Source organism: Ahaetulla prasina, chromosome 6 (assembly GCF_028640845.1).
Source record: "Ahaetulla prasina isolate Xishuangbanna chromosome 6, ASM2864084v1, whole genome shotgun sequence".
In the NCBI taxonomy this organism is placed as follows: domain Eukaryota; kingdom Metazoa; phylum Chordata; class Lepidosauria; order Squamata; family Colubridae; genus Ahaetulla; species Ahaetulla prasina.
In genome coordinates, this window is record NC_080544.1 from 109,305,624 (window position 1) to 109,332,907 (window position 27,284).

Here is a 27,284-nt window from a genome sequence, read left to right on the forward strand (position 1 = left end):
CGCTGATGCTGCTTAACCAGTTTAAGATCCTCCTCTCCATACAGGCATATTTTAATCTAAAACTATTGGAACTCTGTCAGATTCTGAGTACGCCTCACCCTTTTCTTCTTCTTGGAAAACCAAGGTTGCCTCAAGTCTTGGCGGTTCCACCAACTAAGGGGCATGCATAAGAGCACCAGCATGCCTACCGTTCCTGTCCTAATGTTCCCTTTGATTGTCTCCTTATGATTTATATTGATATATTGACCATCATTTGTGTTGTAAATGTTGTACCTTGATGAACGTATCTTTTCTTTTATGGACACTGAGAGCATATGCACTAAGACAAATTCCTTGTGTATCCAATCACGCTTGGCCAATAAAAAAAAAATCAATTCTATTCTATTCTATTCTATTCTATTCTATTCTATTCTATTCTATTCTATTCTATTCTATTCTCACTAACTGTTGTATCTTATGATTCTTGACAAATATATTTTATTTTTTCTTTATGTACACTGAGAGCTTATGCACCAAAGACAAATTCCTTCCAATCACACTTTTATTTTATTTTATTTTTTCTTTATGTACACTGAGAGCTTATGCACCAAAGACAAATTCCTTGTGTGTCCAATCACACTTGGCCAATAAAAAAAAAATTCTATTCTATTCTATTCTATTCTATTCTATTCTATTCTATTCTATTCTCACTAACTGTTGTATCTTATGATTCTTGACAAATATATTTTATTTTTTCTTTATGTACACTGAGAGCTTATGCACCAAAGACAAATTCCTTGTGTGTCCAATCACGCTTGGCCAATAAAAAAAAAATCTATTCTATTCTATTCTATTCTATTCTATTCTATTCTATTCTATTCTATTCTATTCTATTATCACTAACTGTTGTATCTTATGATTCTTGACAAATATATTTTATTTTTTCTTTATGTACACTGAGAGCTTATGCACCAAAGACAAATTCCTTGTGTGTCCAATCACACTTGGCCAATAAAAAAAAAATTCTATTCTATTCTATTCTATTCTATTCTATTCTATTCTATTCTATTCTATTCTATTCCATTCTATTCTATATTCTATTCTCACTAACTGTTGTATCTATGATTCTTGACAAATATTGTGTTTATAAATAAATAAATAAATAAATAAATAAATAAATAAATAAATAAATAAATAAATAAATAAATAAACGGGCCTCTGTGGCTCAGACTGGTAAGACAGTCTGTTATTAACAGCAGCTGCTTGCAATTACTGCAGGTTCTAGTCCCACCAGGCCCAACTGACTTCTGCAAACTTTGTGACAATTAGTTCCTCAGCCAGCTTTGCTGGCTGATGAGCTAACCACTCTTAAACCATAATGCTTTATAAGGTAGGTAAAATGAGGACCCAGATTGTTGGGGGCAATAAGTTGACTTTGTATATAATATACAAATGGATGAAGACTATTGCTTGACATAGTGTAAGCCGCCCTGAGTCTTGACGGATATAAATGCAAATATATAAATAAATAAATAAATAAATAAATAAATAAATAAATAAATAAATAAATAAACGGGCCTCTGTGGCTCAGACTGGTAAGATAGTCTGTTATTAACAGCAGCTGCCTGCAATTACTGCAGGTTCTAGTCCCACCAGGCCCAAGGTTGACTCAGCCTTCTATCCTTTATAACAGGGGTGTCCAAACTTGGTCCCTTTAAGACTTGTGGACTTCAATTCCCAGAGTTCCTCAGCCAGCTTTGCTGGCTGAGGGACTCCACAAGACCAAGTTTGGTAGGTAAAATGAGGACCCAGATTGTTGGGGGCAATAAAGTTGACTTTGTATATAATATACAAATGGATGAAGACTATTGCTTGACATAGTGTAAGCCGCCCTGAGTCTTCGGAGAAGGGCGGGATATAAATGCAAATAAATAAATAAATAAATAAATAAATAAATAAATAAGACTATGAGTAGATGATGATGATGATGACAGACATGTTGTCTGTTCCAGTGGAACGTGTTTTATCAAACACGTTAGGAATATATTAGCCCCAAATCCAGTGTATCAATGCTACACGCTGATATTTGCACGAGCTGTGGTGATGGCACCTGGCAATTGCCTGAACAAATTCCTGCACTTTGTTTGGCAAATATTTTGGCAGTGGTTTGCCATTGCCTCCTTCTGAAAGGTCACCCAGCTGCCTCATGCCTAGGGAAGAATTGGAATTCATAGTCTTATGAGTTTCTAGCCTGATGCCTTAACAACTAAACCAAACTGCCACTCTACATTATGCCTAGTTGCCCTAATACAGGGGTGTCAAACTCAAGGCCTGGGGCCGGATTTGGCCCACGGGGTGCTTATATCTGCCCCGCGAGTTGACCTGGAAACAGCGAAGGACCGGCCCACGGGTGCCTCTGCCAGCAAAAACGAGCTCTTGATCTCCGTTTTTGGCTGCGTCGGCCTCCTGCAACCCTTTGCCAGCGAAAACAGGTGCTCCCGACATGAGTGACGTTGAGCTGACCACACCTACCACGCCCACCGAGGTCAAACACAATCCTGATGCGGCCCACAATGAAATAGAGTTTGACACCCCTGCCCTAACACAAAGGCTGTCCTTGTTTAGCAACTGTCTCCGATAGTGGTCATTCCGGTACAACAGTGAAAAGTAACTGCAACCGATGATCACATTTACCATCTCAGGAGTTCAGCATAGAATAGAATAGAATTTTATTGGCCAAGTGTGATTGGACACACAAGGAATTTGTTTTGGTGCATATGCTCTCAGTGTACATAAAAGAAAAGGAAAAAAAAAACCTTCATCAAAGGTACAACATTTACAACACAAATGATGGTCATAGGTTGCAATTTAAGCCTTAATGATAGCAAAAGTTACAATCATACAGTCATCAGTGGAAAGAGATGGGTGATGGGAACAATGAGAAGATTAATAGTAGTGTAGATTTAGTAAATAGTTTGACATTGTTGAGGGAATTATTTGTTTAGCAGAGTGATGGCCTTCGGGAATTTCGGGAAGCATTGCAATCAGTCAGTATACATTGTCTCGTGCTTGACCCTTTTTTCCACTTCCCGCTCACAGAGGTGAGAGATTGCATCAATAAGCTATCGCTTCTTCTCTTTTTTTGCCAAATAATTTTATTAAAGATTACAATGGGGGAGGTCCTCGGTACTCTCGAAGCTTGCTTGTTTTCTTGAAGATGTTTCTTAAAACAAGCAAGCTCAAAGATCACCAAGGATCCCTCATTTCAACCCTGAGCTATAAATATTCTCCTTTATTAGATTACAGTAGAAATAATAAAAACTGTAAGGTGAATTCTGCACATATGTGTAGTCAACCTAATTGCTCATTTTCAAGAGCCAGCTGTCAAGACATCTCCATGGTCATGTGTGACTCAACGCCAGAGGCGCATGGGCTGTTACCTTCCACCAAAGGTGGTCCCTATTTTCTACTTGCATTTTCGTGCTTCCATTGCTAGGTTGGCAGAAGCTGGGACAAATGAGAGTTCACCCGTTATGCGGTGCTAGATTGAACGCTGAAGCTACCACCTTTCGATCGACAAGCTCAGCGTCTTAGCCACTGAGCCATGGCATCCCTTAATAAAAACTATACAAACCAGTAAAATATATAAAAGCGTGAAAAAAATAAAAAAGAAACTTCCCCTGTAATGTATCTTTAAAAGTTGTGGAGGGAAAACTGAGCGGGAAAAAGCACGTTGCTGATTGGAGGAAGCCTCCGGCTAAACTGTATATAAAGAGAGGGTTTTCCCAGCCCGAGCTGCTGGGTTCACCATATAGTAAAAAGCTGTTGTCACTATCCTGGTCTCCTGCCTCGTTATTGCCCGAATTTAACACTGGCGACGAAGGTGGGATCTCGAGGCTAAGAGCGCCAGGAAAAAAGCTGAATTCACCAGGAAGACGCGAACCCAGCAAACAAGGGGCGGAAAGCAGCGATGTCCAGCTACACACCGCCAGCGCCATTCGACCCAGCTAAGGAAAATGGGGTCATACATGGCTCGTTTGAGTGTTTCCTCGAGGCGAGCGAACTTCAAGGAGTCTCAGACAACAGGAAGCGGCGTATTTCCTGAGCCACTGCGGTCCAGAGGTTTTCGACACGCAGAATCGTTGGCGGAATAACGCCCGGTACTGTCGGTGCCGTGGCAGACTCTACAGACCATATTGAAAGCCCATTATGCACCAACCTGGCCCAAGTATGTGCACGGTGCAATTCAGGAGCGTAGGCAAGAGGGCGAGTCCATCAGCGATACATGGCAGCCCTGAGGAAAGCCACGAACCATTGCGAGTTCGAGACTTGGAAGAGGCATTGCTGGAGCAACTCATTCGTGGGTCAGGGACATCCGTTTGCGGCGGCTGCTGTCCAAAAGCAACAGCTGGCAAGCGCCTTGGATGAAGCCAGGGCTAATGAGATGTCTACCCAAGCGCGGAAACCCTACAAAAGCAGGTCGCACCAACGGCTGGTGCGAAATCAACCCCGTCCACAATGAAGAGGTCCAGGCCGAGTCGGACGGTGAGGAGGAGGAAGGAGTCTTCCACACGGGAGGCGGAGAAAGAAGACCGGGTGACTGCGAGTTGTGGAGGGCAACACCAACGACAACAATGCAAATTTAAGGATGCGACTTGTCGGTGTGCGAGGAAGGGCATAGCACAGGTCTGTCGAGCACCCCAACCTTCCCACCAAAATTCAAACTGACCAACCAGAGCGGAACGGCAAGCGGCCCGTGATTGGTCAATTCAAAAAGGCGAAGTTGAATCAGACTGTCGTGAGTGGGTCACGCAGCAACACGCCTAGAAAAAAAATCTTTACGAAAACAAAGATTGAGGGGTGCCGTGCCGATTGGAGGTGGACACGGCTCAGCGATCACGATCATGTCCTGGGACACTCGTGAAAGCCTTACCCGCCATCATAAGCGCAAGCTGAAACCACAGAAATTAAAGGTACAAGACTACCAAGGGAATCGCATCCCTGTTCGAGGGTAACGTCCGTCCACGCCGAGTATGGACAATACAAGAAAACTCTGCCCATCACCATAGTCGATGGGACCCTGCCAAGCTTGTTGGGACTGGACTGGTTCCGAGCATTGGGCATGACTGGAATCTTCAGAAACGAAGTCAACCTCAAAGACGCACTCATGAAGGAATTTGGGGACGTTTTCAGAGACTGCCTGGGCAAGTACACGGGACCCCTATTTTTAACTTAGACCCAAGTTGCCCCTATCCGTCTAAAGGCTAGGAGGGTCCCGTTAGCCTAAAGCCCAGGATTGACCGGGAACTGGACAAGCTAGTAAACCAGGGAATTCTAGTGCCAGTTGACCATGCTAAGTGGGAGACCCTATAGTCACCCCAGTCAAACCGGACGGTCGGTCCGGTTGCGCTGACTATAAGGCAACGCTTAACAAAGCGTTGCGAGTTCCGAGACTTGGAAGAGGCATTGCTGGAGCAACTCATTCGTGGGTCAGGGACATCCGTTTTGCGGCGGCTGCTGTCCAAAAGCAACTTGACGCTGGCAAACGCCTTGGATGAAGCCAGGGCTAATGAGATGTCTACCCAAGCGCGGAAACCCTACAAAGCAGGTCGCACCAACGGCTGGTGCGAAATCAACACCGGTCCACAATGAAGAGGTCCAGGCCGAGTCGGACGGTGAGGAGGAGGAAGGAGTCTTCCACACCGGGAGGCCGGAGAAAGAAGACCGGGTGACTGTCAAAGTTGTGGAGGGCAACACCAACGACAACAATGCAAATTTAAGGATGCGACTTGTCGGTGCGAAAGGAAGGGCACATAGCACAGGTCTGTCGAGCACCCCAACCTTCCCACCAAAATTCAAACTGACCAACCAGAGCGCTGGAACGCGAAGCGGCCCGTGATTGGTCAATTCAAAAAGGCGCTGTTGAATCAGACTGTCGTGAGAGTGGGTCACGCAGCAACACGCCTAGAAAAAAAATCTTTACGAAAACAAAGATTGAGGGGTGCCGTGCCGATTGAGGTGGACACGGCTCAGCGATCACGATCATGTCCTGGGACACTCGTGAAAGCCTTACCCGCCATCGCAAAGCGCAAGCTGCAACCACAGAAATTAAAGGTACAAGACTACCAAGGGAATCGCATCCCTGTTCGAGGGTAACGTCCGTCCACGCCGAGTATGGACAATACAAGAAAACTCTGCCCATCACCATAGTCGATGGGACCCTGCCAAGCTTGTTGGGACTGGACTGGTTCGAGCATTGGGCATGGGAGTGACTGGAATCTTCAGAAACGAAGTCAACCTCAAAGACGCACTCATGAAGGAATTTGGGGACGTTCAGAGACTGCCTGGGCAAGTACACGGGACCCCTATCTCCTTTAACTTAGACCCAGTTGCCCCTATCCGTTTAAAGGCTAGGAGGGTCCCGTTCGCCCTAAAGCCCAGGATTGACCGAACTGGACAAACTAGTAAACCAGGGAATTCTAGTGCCAGTTGACCATGCTAAGTGGGAGACCCTATAGTCACCCCAGTCAAACCGGACGGGTCGGTCCGGATTTGCGCTGACTATAAGGCAACGCTTAACAAAGCGTTGCAAAGAGTGCTTACCTGCCCGGTGGTACAGCACTTACTGCACTCAATGGGGCAAGGGCAGGTTTTGCCAAGCTAGACTTGGCCCAAGCCTATCAACAGCTGCCTGTAGATAGCAGCACAGCCAAGCGCAGACAATTGTGACTCACAGAGGGCTTTTAAGTGTACCCGGTTACAGTTTGGGGTTAGTGTGGCTCCAGGGTTATTTCAGAACCTAATGGAGCGCTATTGCAGGGACTACCAGGGTGGTACCATACTTTGACGATGTACTGGTATCCGCTGAGAATCTAGAGGAATTAGGGGTAAGGCTGCGAAAAGTTTTGGGCATTTTCCGGTCTGCGGTCTCACAGTTAAACTGAACAAATGCCAGATCGGGGTTGAATCTGTGGAATTCCTGGGCTACCGGATAGACAGGAAGGATTCACCCCACTGAAAGCAAGGTACGGGCCATCAGGAAGGCCCGGTTCCAAAGAACAAAAGCAGTTGCAGGCATTCTTAGGTCTGGTCAATTTCTGGGTATTCTTAAGAATAAGGCAACAGTAGCCGAGCTTCATAAATTACTAGCAAAGACGGCTGCATGGTCTTGGGGAAAGGCGGAAGCTAGGGCATTCGAAGGGTAAAGAATCTCCTATCGGTGATAGCCTCCTTATCCAATACAATGGCACGCTGCCATTAGTGTTAAGCTGCGATGCATCTCCCTATGGGGTGGGGCTGTGCTCAGCCACAGGTTGCCAAATGGCACAGAAGCCCCTATTGCATATTACTCCCGAACCATGTCATCAGCTGAAAGGAATTATAGCCAGCTTGATAAGGAAGCCTTGGCTATAGTCTCCAGTAAAGAAATTCCATGAATATGTATTTGGTCGTGATTTGAAATCATCACGGACCATAGACCTTTACTAGGCCTGTTGGCAGGCGACGCAACGTGGCACTTTCGCCCAGACTGACCAGATGGACTATCTTCCTAGCGTATTCTTACAAACTACTACACCGGCCAGGAAGGAATTAGGGCATGCAGGCGCCCTGAGCAGATGCCCGTTACCAGAGACTATCGAAGACCCCACTCCGGGGACACCAGTTCTGCTAATTGACTCTTTGGACTCTGGCCCAGTCACATCCAAAGAGGTGGCTCGGGTTCGTACAAGGACATTACAATAAGGACTGTAATTGGTTGGGTACAAGAGGTTGGCCCTGCCGGCGTTTTAAGAATTTGTAAAAACGTGGGGAACTCTCAGCTCAAGGGGTGCCTGCTATGGGGGATCAGTGGTGATCCCGGAGAAATTGAGGAAAAGGTATTGGAGCTCCTTCACGAAGGCCACCCAGGGATCGTGAGAATGAAGGGTCTAGCGAGAAGCTATGTGTGGTGGCCCTTAATGGACACGGAAATTGCTGAAAGGGTAGGGAAATGCCAGGCCTGCCAGGAGTCCAGACCGCTACCCCAACGGCCCCGATTCGGGAATGGGAGAGACCCCAGGGCCCTTGGTCTAGGATCCATATCGATTTTGCCGGCCCTTCCACGGCCAAACCTTTCTGGTAGTAGTCGATGCCTACTCCAAATGGCTGGAAATCATTCTCATGAGATCCATGACAGCCGAGGCCGTGATTTCAGTCCCACGGCACCTATTTGTAACCCACGGGTTGCCCGACACTTTAGTCTCCGATAACGGCCCGCAATTCACGGCAACCCAGTTTGAGGGTACTTGGCAGAGGAGGGCATCCGACATGTCCTCTCGGCGCCTTTCCACCCTGCGACGAACGGCCTTGCAGAAGCGTTTGTTCGGGCGCAAAGGAAGCATTGTCCAGAATCAGGCCAGGCGATTGGCAAACAAAATCGATACATTCCTAGCAGTCCAACACAGAACCCCTGTGTAACAACTGGCCGCAGCCCGGCAGAGCTATTAATGGGTCGGAAGCTTAGGTGCCCACTAGACCGTTTAAACCCAAACTACACACCAGAGGCGGTTACAAAGGGCTGCGGTAAAACAAGAGGGATGGCAGTAGGCGACCTAGTGTGGGCACACAACTACAGCGAGGCCCGACCTGGTTAGCAGGAAAAATCCTAGAGATAACAGGACCAAAATCATATCTAGTAGAGATAGAGGATGGCCGGGTATGGAAGCGCCACATAGACCAAATAAGGAAGCATAACGGTAAATCAGAATCAGGCGAAACAGGCCCTGACTATCAATGTTTGAATCCACAGCTGACTCAAACCCGGGGCAAGCGGGACTTATCTGAGTTCCAGGAGGTCCAGCGGCGCCAACGGTTCCTCCTGAAAACAGCAGGGCGACTCTGCAATAATCCAGGGCGGATGGCCTAGAGGAGGAGCTGAGAGGAACAAACAGTCCCTCCGGTCAGCTCGACTCACTCCCAGAAAATGAATTGCGCAGGTCCGAAAGAGTCAGGAGGCGCCCAGTCTACTTGCGTGATTACGTAGAAAAATAAGATGTTAATTCTATGTAAATATTGGTAAAGTGTTCTCTGGGAGGGAAGGAGTGTAATGTATCTTTAAAAGTTGTGGAGGAAAACTGGCGGGAAAAAGCACGTTGTTGATTGGTTGAAGCCTCCGGCTAAACTGTATATAAAGAGAGGGTTTTCCCAGCCCGAGCTGCTGGGTTCACCATATAGTAAAGAGCTGTTGTCACTATCCTGGTCTCCTGCCTCGTTATTGCCCGAATCTAACATTTTAAGATATGAACACACAATTTTGATTTATCACCATCTCAAATTGCACTCTAAACTCCAGAAAGAAGGCCTAGGAGATAAATAAACTCTCCTTTCCTCCTAACTCAGAATAGAATAGAATAGAATAGAATAGAATAGAATAGAATAGAATAGAATAGAATAGAATAGAATAGAATAGAATAGAATAGAGCTGGAAGGGACTTTGGAGGTCTTCTAGTCCAGCACTCTTTTCAAGGAGAACCTATCCTAATTAATATGAATAATTAATCTACTTAATCAAAAGTAAAATCTGAAATTCTCGTCTTTCATTCCATATCAGCGAACGTCAAATGCAGGATGTCAGATATACTAATTATCTATCTCAATATTGATTGAATAAACCAACTTTCTATTTCTTCCCTATACTTTTAATAATCTTAATTCTTAATCCCTTCAGATAAAATCCCACAGCTTGGTTTTTCATCATTCTCCCAAAGATATTTCAAAACTTGAGCAAGTCTCTTTTGTAAATTCAGTAAGAGAAATTCATCTTCATTTTTTAGTCGCTTCGCAGAAAGGCCTTCGAAACTTTTAACAGATTTCTTTCGTGCATACTGTAGGGGAAAAAATCTTTCACATTTTTGGTATAATAGTTGTGTCTCTCTTTTAGGTATTAGGTGAGATTGGCGATGTAGAAATTTAATAAATAAATAAATAAAATATCCTGCTTTAATAATTCAATACATCATTCTCTTTCCACATGTATAAACACATTCGGGTTAATTTCAAAATTATCCAGAATATCTTGTTCTTCTTTCATCACAACTGTCCATTTATCAATCATTTCTGAGAGTTTCCATGACCATTTGTCAAAAATTGTCATAATTTTTTCATGGTATTTCATCAAACAGTTCCAAGTCCATATGAATGTTAATCATTAGAGGGGGTGCTGAGCTTTGGAACAGCATATTGATAGAATTGGAGATATCGACTAGGTTATAGCAGTGGTGGGTTTCAAAAAAATTTACTACTGGTTCTGTGAGTGTGGCTTGGTGGGCTTGGCAGGAGAAAGATACCGTAAAATCTCCATTCCCTCCCCAATCTAGGGGAAGGTTACTGCAAAATCCCCATTTATTTATTTTATTTATTTATTTTGTCATAACAGTATATATAAGCATTGACATGAAACAACTATATAATATAAAAGCATATATATGAGCATAAGTATGTAATAACTATATTAATTAGATATAATGAAAGGAAATAAATAGGACAGGAACGGTAGGCACGTTTGTGCTCTTATGCACGCCCCTTACAGACCTCTTAGGAATGGGGTGAGGTCAATAGCAGACAGTTTTTGGTTAAAGGTTTTGGGATTTTGAGAAGAGACCACAGAGTCAGGTAGTGTGTTCCAAATATTAATAACTCTGTTACAGAAGTCATATTTTCTGCAATCAAGATTGAAGCGGTTTACATTAAGTTTAAATCTATTGTTTGCTCTTGTATTGTTGCGATTGAAGCTGAAGTAGTCTTTAACAGGAAGGACATTGCAATAGATGATTCTATGAGTTAAACACAGGTCCTGTCGGAGTCGGCGGAGTTCTAAGTTTTCTAAACCCAGGATTTCAAGTCTGGTGGCATAAGGTATTTCCTCCTGATCAGCTGGGACTCAGTAGGCAGAGAATAGATCCAGTCAAAATTTTCGTTCTCAACTAGTCAAAATTTCCGAGTTCTCAGAACTGGTCAGAACCTGCTGAAATGCAATTCACACACATTGGTTTTGGAGCCGAGAAGACTCTGTGCCAGCCAGCTGACATTACATACAGCAAAAAAAACCTGAAGATGGTCCATGCAGTAGACCAAGCCGTCGATGCCCGTGAAAAATTGAACAATGCGAGCAGTGGTGAAATTCAATTTTTACTACCAGTTCTGTCTGGCTTGAAGCAGAAGGATACTGCAAAATCTCCATTCCCACCCCACACTGGGACCAGCCAGGGGTGGCATTTGCCTGTTCTCCGAACCACTCAAAATGTCCACTACCGGTTCTCCAGAACTGGTCAGAACCTGCTGAAACCCACCTCTTGGTTACAGGAAGGGATGCAAGCAGGAAGGGAAAAGAAAGGAGGTGGGCTCCTGCCAAAAATTGATTCCTCCTTCACAGCATCAGTGTAACTCCTGTAGGAAGTTAGCACCTACCCACCTCCTAGAAGAATGAAATATTTTAGAAAATATTAAAAAGGCAGAACATATTTCCCTGGATGAGAAATGGAGAAACATGTTTTAAGGACAAAGCAGCTCCCTGCAGCTTCCTGCTCCCCCCTACCTTTGTCAATGGGCCAGAGGCAGAAACTTACACCCCCCACACACCTTTGTCAATGGAGCATCATCTGCAACACAATAGGACCCATCTAGCAACAGAAACTCACCACATGGCACCTGGGAAGATTACATCAGCCAACAAGGCTAGCTAAGACCCCCAACCAATCAGGATACTCTTCCTGTGCCCCAGGAAATTCAAAGTTCAGAGAAAGCATAAAGCCAGGGTGCACACAGCTTCCCTTCCCTTTTCTGTTCAAGAACTCAAGCCATGTGATCCTGATCACCATTAAACCATCTTTCCAAGCAGCCTCCATGTTTCCAGTGTCTTTATCCCCACTTGGAACTGAATCCAGATGGAGGCTTCTTCCAACACTCCATCACACCTCAACAGGTGAAGAACAAATAGCTGCATTATTTATTTAAAAATATATGGCTGCCCACTCACTCTCAGTGACTTTGGGTGGTTTACGGAAATTAAAACCCAATATATAAACAATAAAAACAATAAAAAAACCTCCTACACACACTGCTAGTGACAACAATAAATCAAATCAAAGCCATTTGATGGGCTCCATCCCACTCTGAGTTCTCCAGGCCCATTGGCAAAGCCAGGACTTCAGGACCTTATTATTAATAATAATAATATTATAAGATTATAATATTATTCTTATTAAAGGTAAAGGTAAAGGTTCCCCTCGCACATACATGCTAGTCATTGCTGACTCTAGGGGGCGGTGCTCATCTCTGTTTCAAAGCCGAAGAGCCAGCGCTGTCCGAAGACGTCTCCATGGTCATGTGGCCGGCATGACTCAACGCCAAAGGCGCATGGAACGCTATTACCTTCCCACCAAAGGTGGTCTCTGTTTTTTCTACTTGCATTTTTATGTGCTTTCAAAACTGCTAGGCTGGGAGAAGCTGGGACAAGGAACGGGAGCTCACCCCGTTACACGGCAGCACTAGGGATTCGAACCGCTGACCTTTCGATCAACAAGCTCAACGTCCTAGCCCCTGAGCCACCACGTCCCTTTTATTCTTATTAAAGAGTGTCAAAGTAGAGGCCAATCTAATCTCCACGGGGGTAATGTCCAAAGGGAGGGAGCCAGTGGTGAAATGTAAAATTTGTTACTACTGGTCCCGTGGGCATGGCTTGGCGGGGTAATGTGACTGGGTGGGCGTGGCCAACTTTTCTTTTTTTTACTTTTAAAAACATTTTTTCTACAACCTCTTCGGCCGAAGAGGTTGTAAAAAAGTGCTTTTAAAAGGTTCTGACGATCCCAGCTGAGCCGCGCAATCAGCAGAGGCTTTTTTTTTTAACTTTTAAAAGCATTTTTTCCGCCAAAGAAAAAAATGCTTTTAATACTTAATACTCCATATACTTACAGCAGCACGCATAGCTTACGCTCAAAACTGGAAAAAAGAAAACACACCAACAGTTGTTGTTGTTAGTTGCGAAGTCGTGTTCGACCCATCGCGACCCCATGGACAACATTCTTCCAGGCCTTCCTGTCCTCTACCATCCTCTGGAGTTCATTTAAACTCATGCCTACTGTTTCAGTGACTCCATCCAGCCACCTCGTTCTCTGTCGCCCCCTTCTTCTTTTGCCCTCCATCTTTCCCAGCATTAGGCTCTTCTCCAGTGAGTCCTTCTTTCTCATTAGGTGGCCAAAGTATTTCAGTTTCATCTTCAGGATCTGGCCTTCTAAAGAGCAGTCAGGGTTGATCTCCTCTAGGACTGACTTGTTTGTTCGCCTTGCAGTCCAAGGGACTCGCAGGAGTCTTCTCCAGCACCAGAGTTCAAAGGCCTCAATTCTTTGGCACTCAGCCTTTCTTATGGTCCAACCTTCACAGCCATACATTGCAACTGGGAAAACCATAGCTTTGACTATACGCACCAACTATTCCACCAACTATTCCACCAACAGAGGAAGAACTAATCAAAAAAATACTAGAATGTGCTGAGATGGACAAACTTACAAAAGAAATTAAGGAGAAAGAAGAAACAGATTACTATAAGATCTGGTGCAAATGGTACGAATGGTTAGAAAATAGGCAAGATAAGAAAATTGAACAACAAAGTAAAATGTAGATGTAATAATAAAATATAGATGAATAAGAGTAAAATAAGATAGAATTAAAATATGTATAAATAACAGGAATGGAGCGCCTTGAAATAGCTGATAAATAGTGATATGTATACTATTATATTCTGTGGGTTCCATAATAATTGAGGCTCCACAGATGTTCACACATAACGTTTATTTTAACTCACAGAGACCAGCAACAACCAGGAGAGCAGGCCTGCTTTGACAGCCCTTTTATATTCAGCTGTCAAAAGCGGGAGCCAATCAGAACAGAACAAGAAACCATCTCCACCACTAGGGGCCGCCACTGCCGGTGCAGGACATAACATATACGTTAATGTTGTATGTCTTGTCTTTTGTCTTTAATGTGTATAAAAGGTGTATAAAATAAAAAACTTTATTAAAAAAATGCTTTTAAAAGTAAAAAAAACCAAACAACACTGATGATCAGGCGGCTCAGCTGGGCATGGGTGGGGGGGGGGCAGGGATTTTTGCTATTGATTCTCCGAACCACTCGCCACCATCGCTATCGAATCGGGTGATCCGGTTCAAACAGGGAGCATTTCACTCCTGGAGGGAGCCACCATGGAGAAGGCTCTTCTTCTGGGTCCCACCAGAATGTACTTCATTAGGAGATGGACCCACAGTGTTCCCTGCCTCCCCACTCTGGTGGGTTGGGTAAATATGTCCGGGAAGAGACAGTCCTTCAAATCAGCACTCCGCCCACCTTTTTGAAAACAGGGACCAGTTTCGTGGAAAACAATTTTTCCACAGACCGGGGTGGTGTGGGGATGGTTTTGCATGCTACTTAGATCCTGTGCATGTGCAGATGAAACTTCATTTGCTTGCGTGGACTGGTTACTAACAGATGGCGAACCAGTACCAGTTTGCAGCCCAGGAGCTGGACACCTTTACTCCAAATAACCTGGTTGCAAGCCTTGTAGTGCTTTAAAGATGACAACCAGCACATTGAATTGGACTTGGAAGTAAATCTGCTGCTCCCGCAGGAGAGATGACACCTGTGCGCATCTGGGTTTGCATAAAACCATATGGGCTGCTGCATTTTGAACCAATTGGGACTTCAAGATACTTTTCAAGGGCATATATATGCATATGTGTGTGTAGGGGAATATATTATATATCGTGCAGTATATATATTAATAATATATACTGCACGAATCAAGAAGAGGGCCGTGAAAATATTTACAGACCCCTCACATCCTGGACATAAACTGTTTCAACCCCTACCCTCAAAACAACCCTATAGAGCACTGCACACCAGAACAACTAGACACAAGAACAGTTTTTTCCCGAAGGCCATCACTCTGCTAAACAAATAATTCCATCAACACTGTCAGACTAGTTACTGAATCTGCACTACTATTAATCGTTTCATAGTTCCTATCACCAATCTCTTTCCACTTATGACTGTATGACTATAACTTGTTGCTGGCAATCCTTATGATTTATATTGATATATTGACCATCAATTGTGTTGTAAATGTCGTACCTTGATGAACGTATCTTTTCTTTTATGTACACTGAGAGCATATGCACCAAGACAAATTCCTTGTGTGTCCAATCACACTTGGCCAATAAAAAATTCTATTCTATTCTATTCTATTCTATTCTATTCTATTCTATTCTATTCTATTCTATTCTATTCTATTCTATTCTATATTAGAATATATTTCTAATCCCAGGCTTGAAATCCTGGGATTAGAAAATTTACAACTCCGTCGACTTCGACATGACCTGTGTTTAACACACAAAATCATCTATTGCAATATCCTTCCTGTAAATGACTACTTCAGCTTCAATCGCAATTTTACAAGAGCAAAAAATAGATTCAAGCTTAATTCAACCGCTTCAAACTTGATTGCAGATTGCTTGGAACTCATTACCTGACTCCATAGTCTCTACTCAAAATCCCAAAATCTTCAACCAAAGACTGTCTACTATTGACCTCACCCCATTCCTAAGAGAACTATAAGGGGCGTGCATAAGAGCACAAAAGTGCCTACCGTTCCTGTCCTATTGTTCCCTTTATTATATCAAATTAATATAGCTGATGCATATTCTTTAGTTATATATATATATAATATATATATTATATATATATATAATATATATTATATATGTAGGTCTTTGGTTATTCGGGTTTTCTCCCGCGTAAAATTGGAAGTGTCTTGGCGAGTTTGAGAAGTCTCATTGTCATCTTCAGGCTTCAGTTTTGCTTCTGGGGTTGTGTGATTCTGTTTAAACCCCACTGCAGTTAAAGGAAGAAAGCTGCAATCTTGCTCAAATTTTATGAGTGATTTTTTTTCTTGTAGATAATAATTTGTAATATAAAATAGAAAACATATATTCTTCATATTTTTTTTAACTTATGACAATGTTTGTGTATACTGTTGTGACAAAATGAAATAAAAAATATATATGCATAATCGTAATCTTTTGAGAGTTGAATGCAATGATTGGTGTACAGTTAAAGTGACAATAAAATTCTATTCCAATTCCAATTCCATTCTATTTTCTATATAGCAACTGGATCACCTCATTTCACATATTAAACAGGAGTATGTGTTGTTGTTAAGATGCTTCTAGACCAGGGGTTTCCAACCTTGGTCCTTTTAGGCTTGTGGACTTCAATTCCCAGAGTTCCTCAACCAGCTTTGTTTTGCTGGCTGAGGAACTCTGGGAGCTGAAGTCCACAAGTCTTAAAAGAGCCAAGTTTGCAGACCCCTGACCTATACCAATTCAGAGAAATGGCCATCCAGTCTCTTTTTGAAAGCCTGCAGTGTTAACCACAAATTAAATTAAATTAAAACATTAAACCACAACTACTGAAGTCCTTTAGGTTCCCAGCCTTTCTCACGTAGCGCAAAACCTCCTTAAAGAGTTGCGCATTTCAGCATTGCCGTAATTTCTATGGGCGGTTCTCGGTTCTCAGATTTTTGAAACACGCGATCCCGGAAACAGCCTATCCGCTCAACGGGGGGGGGTGGCTCCTCTTCTATTTTTTGCTCTACGAGACTTCTCAGCACGACGAGAGGTAGTGGGACCACCATAGAGTGCCGCAGTCAAGAAAGTCTCTCGCAGCAGCCCGAGTGCTACCTGCCTCCTCAGGCCGGGCAGAACCCGCCGCCTAGGACAAAGGTTCCGCCGGGCCGGAAGTGGGGGGAAAGCGAGGCCAGGCCGCTGAACGGAAGTCGTGCGGCTGAGGGGGAAACGAAGCGGCTTCGAGTGACGGAGCGAGGAGGATGAACAACAAATTCGACGCGTGAGTGAATCGGGACGGCATTGGCAAGGTCATGGGGGGAGACCTTCAGTCGGTCCGGTGCAGTGAGGGGGGGTCCGAGGCGCGTGCGCAGTTGGTGGGGGGGAGGGGAAAGCGGGGTTCGCCGAAATACCCCCTTGCTCCGGATTCCAAAGACGCTAAAACCTTTTTTTTTTTCCCCGAGGACCGCCGGTGGAGCCCCAGGCAGGCTCCGGGGCTTCGGCTTCCTCAAGCCAGAGCCAAGGTTCTGGTCCTCATCATCATAAATCAAGACCCCCCCCAAAGCAGTTGTTTCCGAAATGTGGGGGAGGGGAAAGAGGATACAGGTAGTCCTCGATTTACGCCCCCAACGGAGCCCCAAATTTCTGCTATTAAGGGAGACATTTGTCAAGTGAGCCTTGCCTCATGTTACAACCTTCCTTGCAGTGATGGGTTTCAAATTTTTTTTACTACCGGTTCTGTGGGTGTGGCTTGGTGGGCGTGGCGTGGCTTGGTGGGCGTGGCTTGGTGGGCGTGGCAGGGAAAGGATACTGCAAAATCACCATTTCCTCCCGATCAGCTGAGACTCCAGAGGCGGAGAATAGATGGGTCAGAATTTTTACTACCGGTTCTCCAAACTACTCAAAATTTCCGCTACCGGTTCTCCAGAACTGGTCAGAACCTGCTGAAACCCCACCTCTGCTTCCTTGCCATGGTTATTAAGTGAATCAGTGCAGTTGATCAAGTTAGTAACCCGGTTGTTAAGTGAACCTGACTTCTCCATTGACTTTGCTTTATCAGAAGGTCACGCGTGCGCCATAAAGATGAGACAGCAGCGGTCATAAAGACGAACCAGTTGCCAAGCACCTGAATTCTGATCACGTGACCTGCAAAGGTCATAACTGTGAAAAACTGTCATAAGTCACCTTTTTTTGCAGTGTTGTCATAGCTTTGGTTATTAGACGGACTGATGTAAGTTGAGGACTTACCTGTATGGAGGCCAAATCGTAGCTCCTCCCCAGGAACCTTTGGAAGGGAGACCACCAGGAAATCCGGGGAGGGGGGGACTCAAACTGCATGCCCAGAAAGGGCAGCGGGGTCCCTTCTCTCTCATTGCTGATGGCTGAAGGCAGCCTTGGCTTTCTCTATGGACATACAGGTAATCCTCAACTTACCACAACAATAGAGCCCAAAATTGATGTTCCTAAGTGAGACAGTTGTTAAGTGAGTTTTGCCCCATGTTACGACTTTTCTTGCCATGGTTGTTAAGTGAATCGTTGCAGTTGTTCAGTTAGTATAGTTGTGAAGTGAATCTGATATCAGCGTTCCAGAAAACCCCCTCCTGCAGAAAAGACTCCGAAACCAACATCTTTCAAAGTTCTTTTACTAGCATAGGTAAACTGGCACAGTTGGGTGAAAACTGAAACTGGGGATTCCGGTTCCTCCCTCAGTAATACAAACCCCAAAATCTCCACCCTGATGATCCCTCTGCCAGTCACACGCTCCAATCCTCAACCGTCCCATGTCGAAGCATCACTCCGGCCACTCCTCCTCCAGATGCGAACTCAGCCTGACCTTGACCGGCAAAAAATGTTGTTATGTCTAATCATCCCTTGTACAACCACCCTCCTCCCCTCCTTTCCCACAGAGGAGAATTGTGGCAGCGCATGGAAGCCTTCGGCCTAGTATGGCTTCCAAAGCTGACATCTGGCTTCGCAAAAGCGGATCATAATACAGGCAGTCTTCGACTTAAAACGGTTCACTTAGTGACTGCTCAAAGTTACAACGTCACTGAAAAAAGTGACTTAAGACCATTTTTCAAAGTGACGACCTTGGTAGCCTCCCCATGGTGACGGGATCAAAGTTCAGGCGGTTGGCAATTGACTCATATTTATGGCCGTTCCTGTGTCTTAAAGTCACGGATCCCCTTTTGCAACCTCTCGACAAGCAGTCACAGGGGAAGCCACTTAACCCTGTTGCTAACTTAACGGCTGTGATTCACTTAACAACTGTGACAAGAAAGGTCATAAAATGGGGCAACGCTCACTTAAAGACGCCTAGAGAGTGCCTGGAGATCCAGCCGCTCTGAGGCTGACCGGACACTAGTTAGGTCCTATAGTAGGACCTACCTAGTGGCAATGAGGGATTCTTGCGTTCCTCGTTCCTCCCTCATTGCGTCGGCAGATAACCGCCCGGCCGCCCTGTTTGGGTGACCCGCTCTCTCCTTCAACAGGAGGCGGGAGGACCCCTACAAGGGCGTGCCGAGGAGTTCTTGATTATCTATCGACAAAATCGTTCAGCTTGGACGGATTGGATCAAAATTGGGTAGATCCAGGCGAGGTTCTGAGGCCCGTCTTGTTGAGGTGGTTTGGGATGACTTTGATCCTGTGACTCCGAGGACATGGACAGGTTGCTGGGTAGGCTGAGCCACCACATGTTTACTGGATCCGTGCCCTCCTGGTTAGTACTGGCTACTCAGGAGGTGACGAGGCTGGCTCAGGGGATTACAAATGCTTCTTTGCGGGAGGGTCTTTCCGCCTTGAAAGAGGCAGTGGTGAGACCCTCCTCAAAGCCTTCCTGGACCCAGCTGTTTTAGGGAACTACGGCCAGTCTCCAATCTTCGCTTCACGGCGAAGGTTGTTGAGAGTGTGGTGGCATGTCAGCTACCCCAGTACCTGGATGAAGCTGTCTATCTAGACCCGTTCAGTCCGGCTTCCGGCCCGGATACAGTACGGAGACAGCTTTGGTCGCACTGGTGGATGATCTCTGGAGGGCCAGGGATAGGTTACTCCTCTGCCCTGGTCCTATTAGACCTCTCAGCGGCTTTTGATACCATCGACCATGGTATCCTGCTGCGCCCGGTTGGAGGGTTGGGAGTGGGAGGCACCGTTTATCGGTGGTTCTCCTCCTACCTCTCTGATCGGACGCAGACGGTGTTGACAGGGGCAGAGATCGACTCCAAGGTGCCTCATGTGTGGGGTGCCGAGGGTCGATTCTCTCACCCTCCTGTTCAACATCTATATGAAGCCGCTGAGATCATCAGTGGCTTTGGGGTGAGATACCAACTGTACGCTGATGATACCCAGCTGTACTTTTCCACCCCGGCCACCCCAGTGAAGCTGTCGAAGTGCTGTCCCGGTGTGTGGAAGCCGGACGGGTCTGGATGGGGAGGAACAGGCTCAAACTTAATCCCTCCAAGGCGGAGTGGCTGTGGATGCCGGCACTGCAGTCAGCTGCAGATGCGGCTGTCTGTCGGGGTGAATCATTGGCCCGATGGAGAAGGTGCAACTTGGGCGTGCTCCTGGATGGTCGGTTGTCCTTTGAAGACCATTTGGCGACCGTCTCCAGGAGAGCATTTTATCAGGTTCGCCTGATCCGCCAGTTGCGCCCCTTCCTGGACGGGATGCCTTATGCACAGTCACCATGCCTGCTTACCTCTCGCCTGGACTACTGCAATGCTCTCTACATGGGGCTCCCCTTGAAGAGCACCGGAGACTTCAGCTAGTTCAGAACGCTGCCGCGCTGGTTATTGAGGAGCGCCTCGAGCTCCCACATAACACCTATCCTGCGCAGACTGCACTGGCTACCTGTTGTTTTCGGGTGCGCTTCAAGGTATTGGTTACCACCTTTAAAGCGCTCCATGGCTTAGGACCGGGCTATCTCGGGACCGCCTACTGCCGGCTTCTATCTCCCATCGTCCGCACGCCCCCACAGAGAGGGACTCCTCAGGGTGCCGTCAGCCAAACAGTGTCGACTGGCGGCCCCAGGAGGGCCTTCTCTGTGGGGCTCCACCCTGTGGAACGAACTTCCCCTCGGACTTGACAATTACCTGACCTTAGGACCTTTCGCGAACTTAAAACTTATTTATTCGTATGGCTGGACTAGCCTGATTCTTATTTTTATTGGATGGGTTTTTAAAATTCTGTGATTTTATGGGGAAGTACGTTTTTAATATTTTGGGCATTTAAATTAGTTTTTTAAGGGATGTTTTTAATTATTGTATGTATGTATATTTTATCTGCCTGTTCACCGCCCTGAGTCCTTCGGGAGAAGGGCGGTATACAAATTAAAATATTATTATTATTATTATTATTATTATTATTATTAACAAATGTCTCACTTAACATAAATTTTGCGCTCAATTGCGGTTGAGCATCGAAGACTATCTGTACCCCGGAACACTGCATCCGTCATAAGTGTGAGTCAGTTGTCAAGCATCCACATGTAAATCGCATGACCACGGGGGATGCTGCAACGGTCATAAGTGTGAAAAATCAGTCGCTTTTTTCCAGTGCCGTTGTAAATTCGAATGGTCTCTAAGCAAACTGTTATAAGCCAAGGGCTACCTCTGGCTGGTCATAGGTATATGAGGCTCATGGCAGCCAACCAGAGGTGGATGGCTGTTAGAGGGTCTGCAGGGGTCAATTTTCCCAAGCCTGGGGCAGCTTTTATTTGGGCAGGGAGTCTTGCCAGAAGGCCTGGATTCAAGTCCTGGATCTTTGCAGCTCCTTCCTCCCTCTGAGAAGTCTTCAAGAGCTGCCTCCAAGGACCCTCCTGTCATTTTCTTGGCCATCCAGAGGGTCTTGGGTGAGTCCACAGCTTCTGCGGTCTATGGAGATTCTCAGACTTCCAAATCATGCTTATCTCAAAAGTTGCTTTTTTTCAAAACGACTCGCCTCCAGAAGTTGTGGGTGCTTAAAAACACTGGAGGTTTTTAAGAAGAGATTGGACAACCATTGGTCTGAAAATAGTGAAGGATCTCCTGCTCAAGCAGGGGGTTGGACTAGAAGACCTCTAAGGTGCCTTCCAACTTTGGTATTCTGTTAAAAGGCAACTGGGTTATGTGTTTCCTTGAAGGAGGAGGAGACATTTCACTTCTTGTCCAAGAAGCTTCATAATCCTTCCAATCTCCTCCCACCTCCCTCCATCCAGAACTGATGAAGCTTCTTGGATGAGAAGAGATATGTCTATTATTTAGGAAAAATATAGTCCAGTTGCCTTTTGAAAACACACCTTTGAGACAGCTCTGTTGTTTCCTAGTGGTCTCCTTTCCAAGGACTGGAAAAGTCCTGGCCTTTTGAGGTCAACCGAGGACCAAGTACATGTAGTCCTTGACTTATGACCACAATTGAGCCCAGAATTTATGTTGCTAAGTGAGAAATTTGTTAAGTGGGGTCTTGCCCCATTTCACAACTTTTCTTGCCACATTTGCTAAGTGAATGGCTTAGGTCCGGGCTATTTACAGGACCGCCTACTGCCACAAACAGCCTCCCATCGACCTGTGCGCTCCCACAGGGAGGGCCTCCTTGGGGTGCCTTCAGTGAAACAATGTCGACTGGCGACCCCCAGGGGTAGGGCCTTCTCTGTGGGGGCTCCTGCCCTCTAGAACGAGCTGCCTCCGGGGCTTCGCCAACTCCCCGACCTTCGGACCTTCCTCCGTGAGCTGAAGACTCTTTTATTTCATCGAGCTGAGCTAGCCTGATTTAAGTAATTTTAAATAGGGTTTTAGTTTTTTGTATTATTTCGTTTTTTAATATTTTGGCCACTATTTATATAAATTTTTAGTCTGTTTTTAATGTGTATTTATTGTATTTTTAACTGGCTGTTAACCGCCCTGAGTCCTTCGGGAGAAGGGCGGTATACAAATGCAATAAATAAATCAATAAAATAAAATAAAATCCCTGCGGGTTTTAAAATTAGTCACACGGTTGTTAAGTGAATCTGGCTTCCCCATTGACTTTGCTTGTCAGAAGGTTGTAAAAGGGGATCACGTGACCCCAGGAGACTGCAGCTGTCATAAATTGTGAGTCGGTTGTCCAGCATCCAAATGTAAATCACGTGACCATGGGGATGCTACCAGGGTCGTAAGTGTGAAAAATGGTCATCAGTCAATTGCTTCAGTGCTGTTGTAACTCTTAACAGTCACTAAGCGAACAGTTGTAAGTCAAGGACCCCCTCTATCAGGGGATGCAAAAGAGCTCAAGGTGAGCCAGGCTATAAAGTAAGAGAGAAATGGTCAGGCTTAATTTACTATATGTTAGCTGGCATTAACACAGCTCCTTTTTTCCTGGTCCTTGTTAAATACCTTAAGGCAGGTATTTTGGACCTCAAGGACCACTAAATTCATAATTTTAAATCTCATGGACCACTAATATGATCTGCTTAATGACCGGCTGGCTAGGCGTGACTGGATAGGTGTGGCCAACTTGATGTCACTCAGGTTGTGGGGTGCCTCGCCAGCCTAGACTTACCCCTCCCCTCCCTGCCGTACCTCGCTTTCCCACCTAGACTCCTTAGGGCCTCAACAAGAAGCAGTTGTTGAAGCTAAGCAGCCACCATGAGAAAGAGTTGGCAAAACAGCTGGCTCAGTTCAAATGGGATCTGACTGAGAAGGAGGCTCAGCAGAAGCACCTCATTGAGGACTAGAAGCATAGGCTTTCCAAGCAGAGGGAAGACCTGTGGGAGTGCAAGGCCAGGTACCGGCGCCTGGAGGCTCAGCGGGCTGAGATGGTCAGCCAGTTCCAGGCCATGATGCAGTCCCTCTGGAACGAGGTCCTCCGGCTCTTTGCCATCAGCGGCCCTTCCCTTCAGCCTTCGCCCAAAGCCCCTCACCAGGAGGCTGAAGCAGACCCCAACCCACACAAAAAGACCCTGAAGGGGGAGACTCTCTGCAGCAACACAAACGTTCATTGCACGTATCCAGCCCAGGGGCCGTTGTTTGAGGACCCCTGATTTAGTGCAATATAAAAAATGCAAATAATTTTTCTGCGGACCACCAAAATTTTCTCACCAGTGGTCCATGGATCAGTTGGTGACCGCTGCTTTAAGGGGTAACAGATGCCAAGGAACCTTTTCTTCTTAATAACTATTGTTCATCAAAGAGAGATTTTTATAGCTATTCCTATTGAAACTATTACTTCCATGTAATAAAAGGGCCTTATTGTGGCTCAACAGGCTAATGCAGTCTGTTATTAACACAGCTGCCTGCAATTACAATTACTGCAGGTTTGAGTCCCACCAGGCCCAAGGTTGACTCAGCCTTCCATCCTTTATAAGGTAGGTAAAATGAGGACCCAGATTGTTGGGGGGGGCAATACAAGTTGACTTCGTATATAATATACAAATGGATGAGACTATTACCTTACACAATGTAAGCCGCCCTGAGTCTTCGGAGAAGGGCGGGATATAAATTCAAATAAAGAAAAATAATTAGGTCAACTATTTGCAAGTATTGCTTTATTTTATAGTCCTTTCTATTACTCCTAATTGACTTAAGACTGAAGGGAGATTTTTTTTTCCCCCCCTGGCAAAGTACCGTATACGGCAGGCAAAATATTCAACAGCCATATAACATTGATAGAAACCTTTCAGAGTTCCTTTATCTACCACAACAAATATTTATTTGCTATGTCTTTCAGTTGTCAAGCTTTCCCTTTTTAATTTCATAACCCTGATGTATTATTGCTATCCAAATTGAGAGATTAGAGCGTTGTTGTTTTTTAAAAAAAATGTTTGCTTGTTCAGATAAATTCAGATTTACCACTTAAAGAAGGAACCTGCTTGGGAATGGATGCGTATGCTTTAAAGTTAGATGCTGCTTTAAAGTTAAATTTCCCCATGCTGACATCCTCCGGCTGTGTTGGACTACTGTGCCCATCGTCTCTGTTAAGCAGAACAGGGTATTTGTGGACTTGCATGAGATGAAATGAGATGAAATCAAGCAGGTCTTAAATATTGGGGACGTTGACGATGCTCTTTTATTTTTTTATAATATACAGACAAATCTGACATTTTTAACATAAAATATCCCCAAAGAAGAGAGACAAAGGAATGTAAAAATATACAAAGTAATCTTTTTTTCTTCTTCTTCATAAATTAGGCAACTAAGTAGGCTGGTACATACTTGATAAGGCTACGTCAGGCTCAGGGTGGATTTGGTTTAAATCACAGTTTAAATCATGATTTAAATCACTAGTAAAAAAGCTTCATTTAAATCATAATTTTTAAAGCGCAACTGTTACTGACCCGCTGTTGACCTACCGTCAGTCCCAATATTGCAGAATATACAGCCTCATGCCACATAACTAAGCTCCATTTCATGCTGAATAAACTATTTATGTATCTTAAATAGAAAACTGTCTTTAGATAGATTGTTACTCCAAAAGCGTTTTATTAAAATAAATTTGATAAAAAAAAATGATTTAATTTTTTTTTAAAAAATACGTTTTTTAATTTTTATTTTATTTTAAAAAAATCATTGATTTTTATCCACCCTGGTAGAGGGGCTTCATATTTGAGAGCCAGCTTGGCCCAGGGATTAAGGCATGGGACTAGAAACCAGGAAGCTGCGAGTTCTAATCCTGCCTTAGACATGAAAGCCGACTGGGTGGCTTTGGGCCAGTCCTTTTCCCTCAGCTCATGATGTGAGACTTGAGTGACAAATTGGTCAATCAATCCCTGTCACAACCAAAGGATTAACACTCGGTTAATTTGGGAGGTGGGAAAAAGCACAGCCTATATACTTTGAGGGGAAACACTAGATGCTTTGTGTTTGATACGCTTTGAGCCAAGGGTCTCCAACCTTGGCAAGGTTAAGACTTGTGGACTTCAACTCCCAGAGTTCCTCAGCCAGCTTTGCAAGCTGGCTGAGGAACTCTGGGAGTTGAAGTCCACAAGTCTTAACCTTGCCAAGGTTGGAGACCTCTGCTTTGAACAACAGGAGTGCTGCCAACATAAGAACTGTCTTTAAAGCAGATGTGTATGTGGCTGACCTTTGCAGGTGCCCTGTGATCTTTGAATACACAACTGCTGTGAAATATTGTGGCAGGTGCTGAGCCAAGTCTTCAGAGGGCCTCTGGAATCAAAGGGGAAGGATTTCACAGTCCTAACAGGCTGGTCCGGTCTTTAAAATAGCAGCTGGTTGCAGAGACAGAATATATCCGTCGCAGATCTTCACTGGAAGCGCCATCTCTAGCAGCCTGCCTTTTATGAATTGGGCGATTATCGGTATACAGCTAGTCCTCGAATTAGGACTAAAACGGAGCCCAACATTTCCCTTGCTAAGCAAGACAGTTCAATGGCTTTTGCCCCCATTTTATCGCCTTTCTTGCCAAAGCCGTTAAGTGAATCGCTGCCGTTGCTAAGTTAGTCACACGGTTGTTAAGTGGATCTGGCTTCCCCGTTGACTTGGCTTTTTCAGAAGGTCGCAGAAGGGAATCACATAACCCCAGGAGGCTGCAACCATCATAAGCCAATTGCCAAGCGTCCGAATTTTAACCCCTTGACCATGGGGATGCTGCAACGGCTCTAAGTACGAAGAAGGACCGTAAAGCACTTTTTTCAGTGCTGTTTTAACTTGGGACGGTCAGTAAATGAACGGCTTTAAGTCGAGGACTACTTTGTAACAGTTGTGGCAGGCTGCCTTCTTCATTCCTGTGTTTTAGATCAGGGATCTTCCAACATTGGCCACTTTAAGACTTGTGGACTTCAACTGCCACAGTTCCTCAGACAGCTTTGCTGGCTGAGGAATTCTGGGAGTTGAAGTCCACAAGTCTTACAGTTTTGCTGGCTTTGCTTGGCTGAGGAATTCTGGGAGTTGAAGTCCACAAGTCTAAACAGTTTTGCTGGCTAGGAATTCTGGGAGTTGAAGTCCACAAGTCTTACAATTTTGCTGGCTTTGCTTGGCTGAGGAATTCTGGGAGTTGAAGTCCACAAGTCTAAACAGTTTTGCTGGTTAGGAATTCTGGGAGTTGAAGTCCACAAGTCTTTAACAGTTTTGCTGGCTGAGGAATTCTGGGAGTTGAAGTCCACAAGTCTTAAAGTGGCCAAGGTTGGAGACCCCTGTTTTAGATAAGGATAAAAGGAGAAGCTTGTTTATTTTTAAAAATACCTTTTAACTTAACCATTAGGTTAATTATTTATAATCAGCAGCTAGCTCAGTTTACATTCTCAGGTCCAGCCATAAGAGTCATGTGTAGAAGAGCGGAAAAAAGAAGCTGAGATGGAATAATTTGTCCCTCAACGAAGGCCAATCTCTAAATTTAACTCCGCTTTTCAGAATTGTGGGAATAAATTCGTTTAGCTCTCGGACAGCGACTTTGAACAAACTCTTCTGGAACGGAAGTTATTATTGTCATTCACTCTTCTTGTTTTTCTCAATACAGGACAAATAGTCCCCCTTGTCATTCTCAAAGTCCTGTTAGGTAAGTTACGAAGGTCAGTGAAAAAATCTTTTTCACTGAATAGAGATTCCAACCGAGCTGTTTTTGTTTTTTTTCCCCTTCACTCCACCGGACTTCTTAGTCGGGCATGTAATTGTCACCTGTGTGAAATTAACGTCTTGCAACCAATGCCTTGGCCCACGCTTGTAATTTTTTTTTTAAAAAAATGGAAATTAT

General features: G+C 44.9%; 1 protein-coding gene across 8 annotated transcripts in view; it reads left to right on the plus strand.

Moving 5' to 3' along the window:
- Positions 1-16,768: 16,768 nt before the first annotated feature.
- The window catches only part of EIF4E2 (eukaryotic translation initiation factor 4E family member 2), a 57,418-nt gene continuing 46,902 nt past the window's right edge, over positions 16,769-27,284 (plus strand). For 2 of the 8 annotated variants that reach the window (XM_058189452.1, XM_058189454.1), the window contains exons 1-2: positions 16,798-16,911; positions 27,051-27,089. In XM_058189452.1, coding sequence (XP_058045435.1) covers positions 16,892-16,911; positions 27,051-27,089 — 59 coding nt within the window. In that variant the 5' untranslated portion in view covers positions 16,798-16,891. Of the gene's footprint in view, positions 16,912-27,050; positions 27,090-27,284 lie in introns of all 8 variants that reach the window. The other 6 variants (XM_058189453.1, XM_058189456.1, XM_058189455.1 and 3 more) reach the window with 5 other exon arrangements.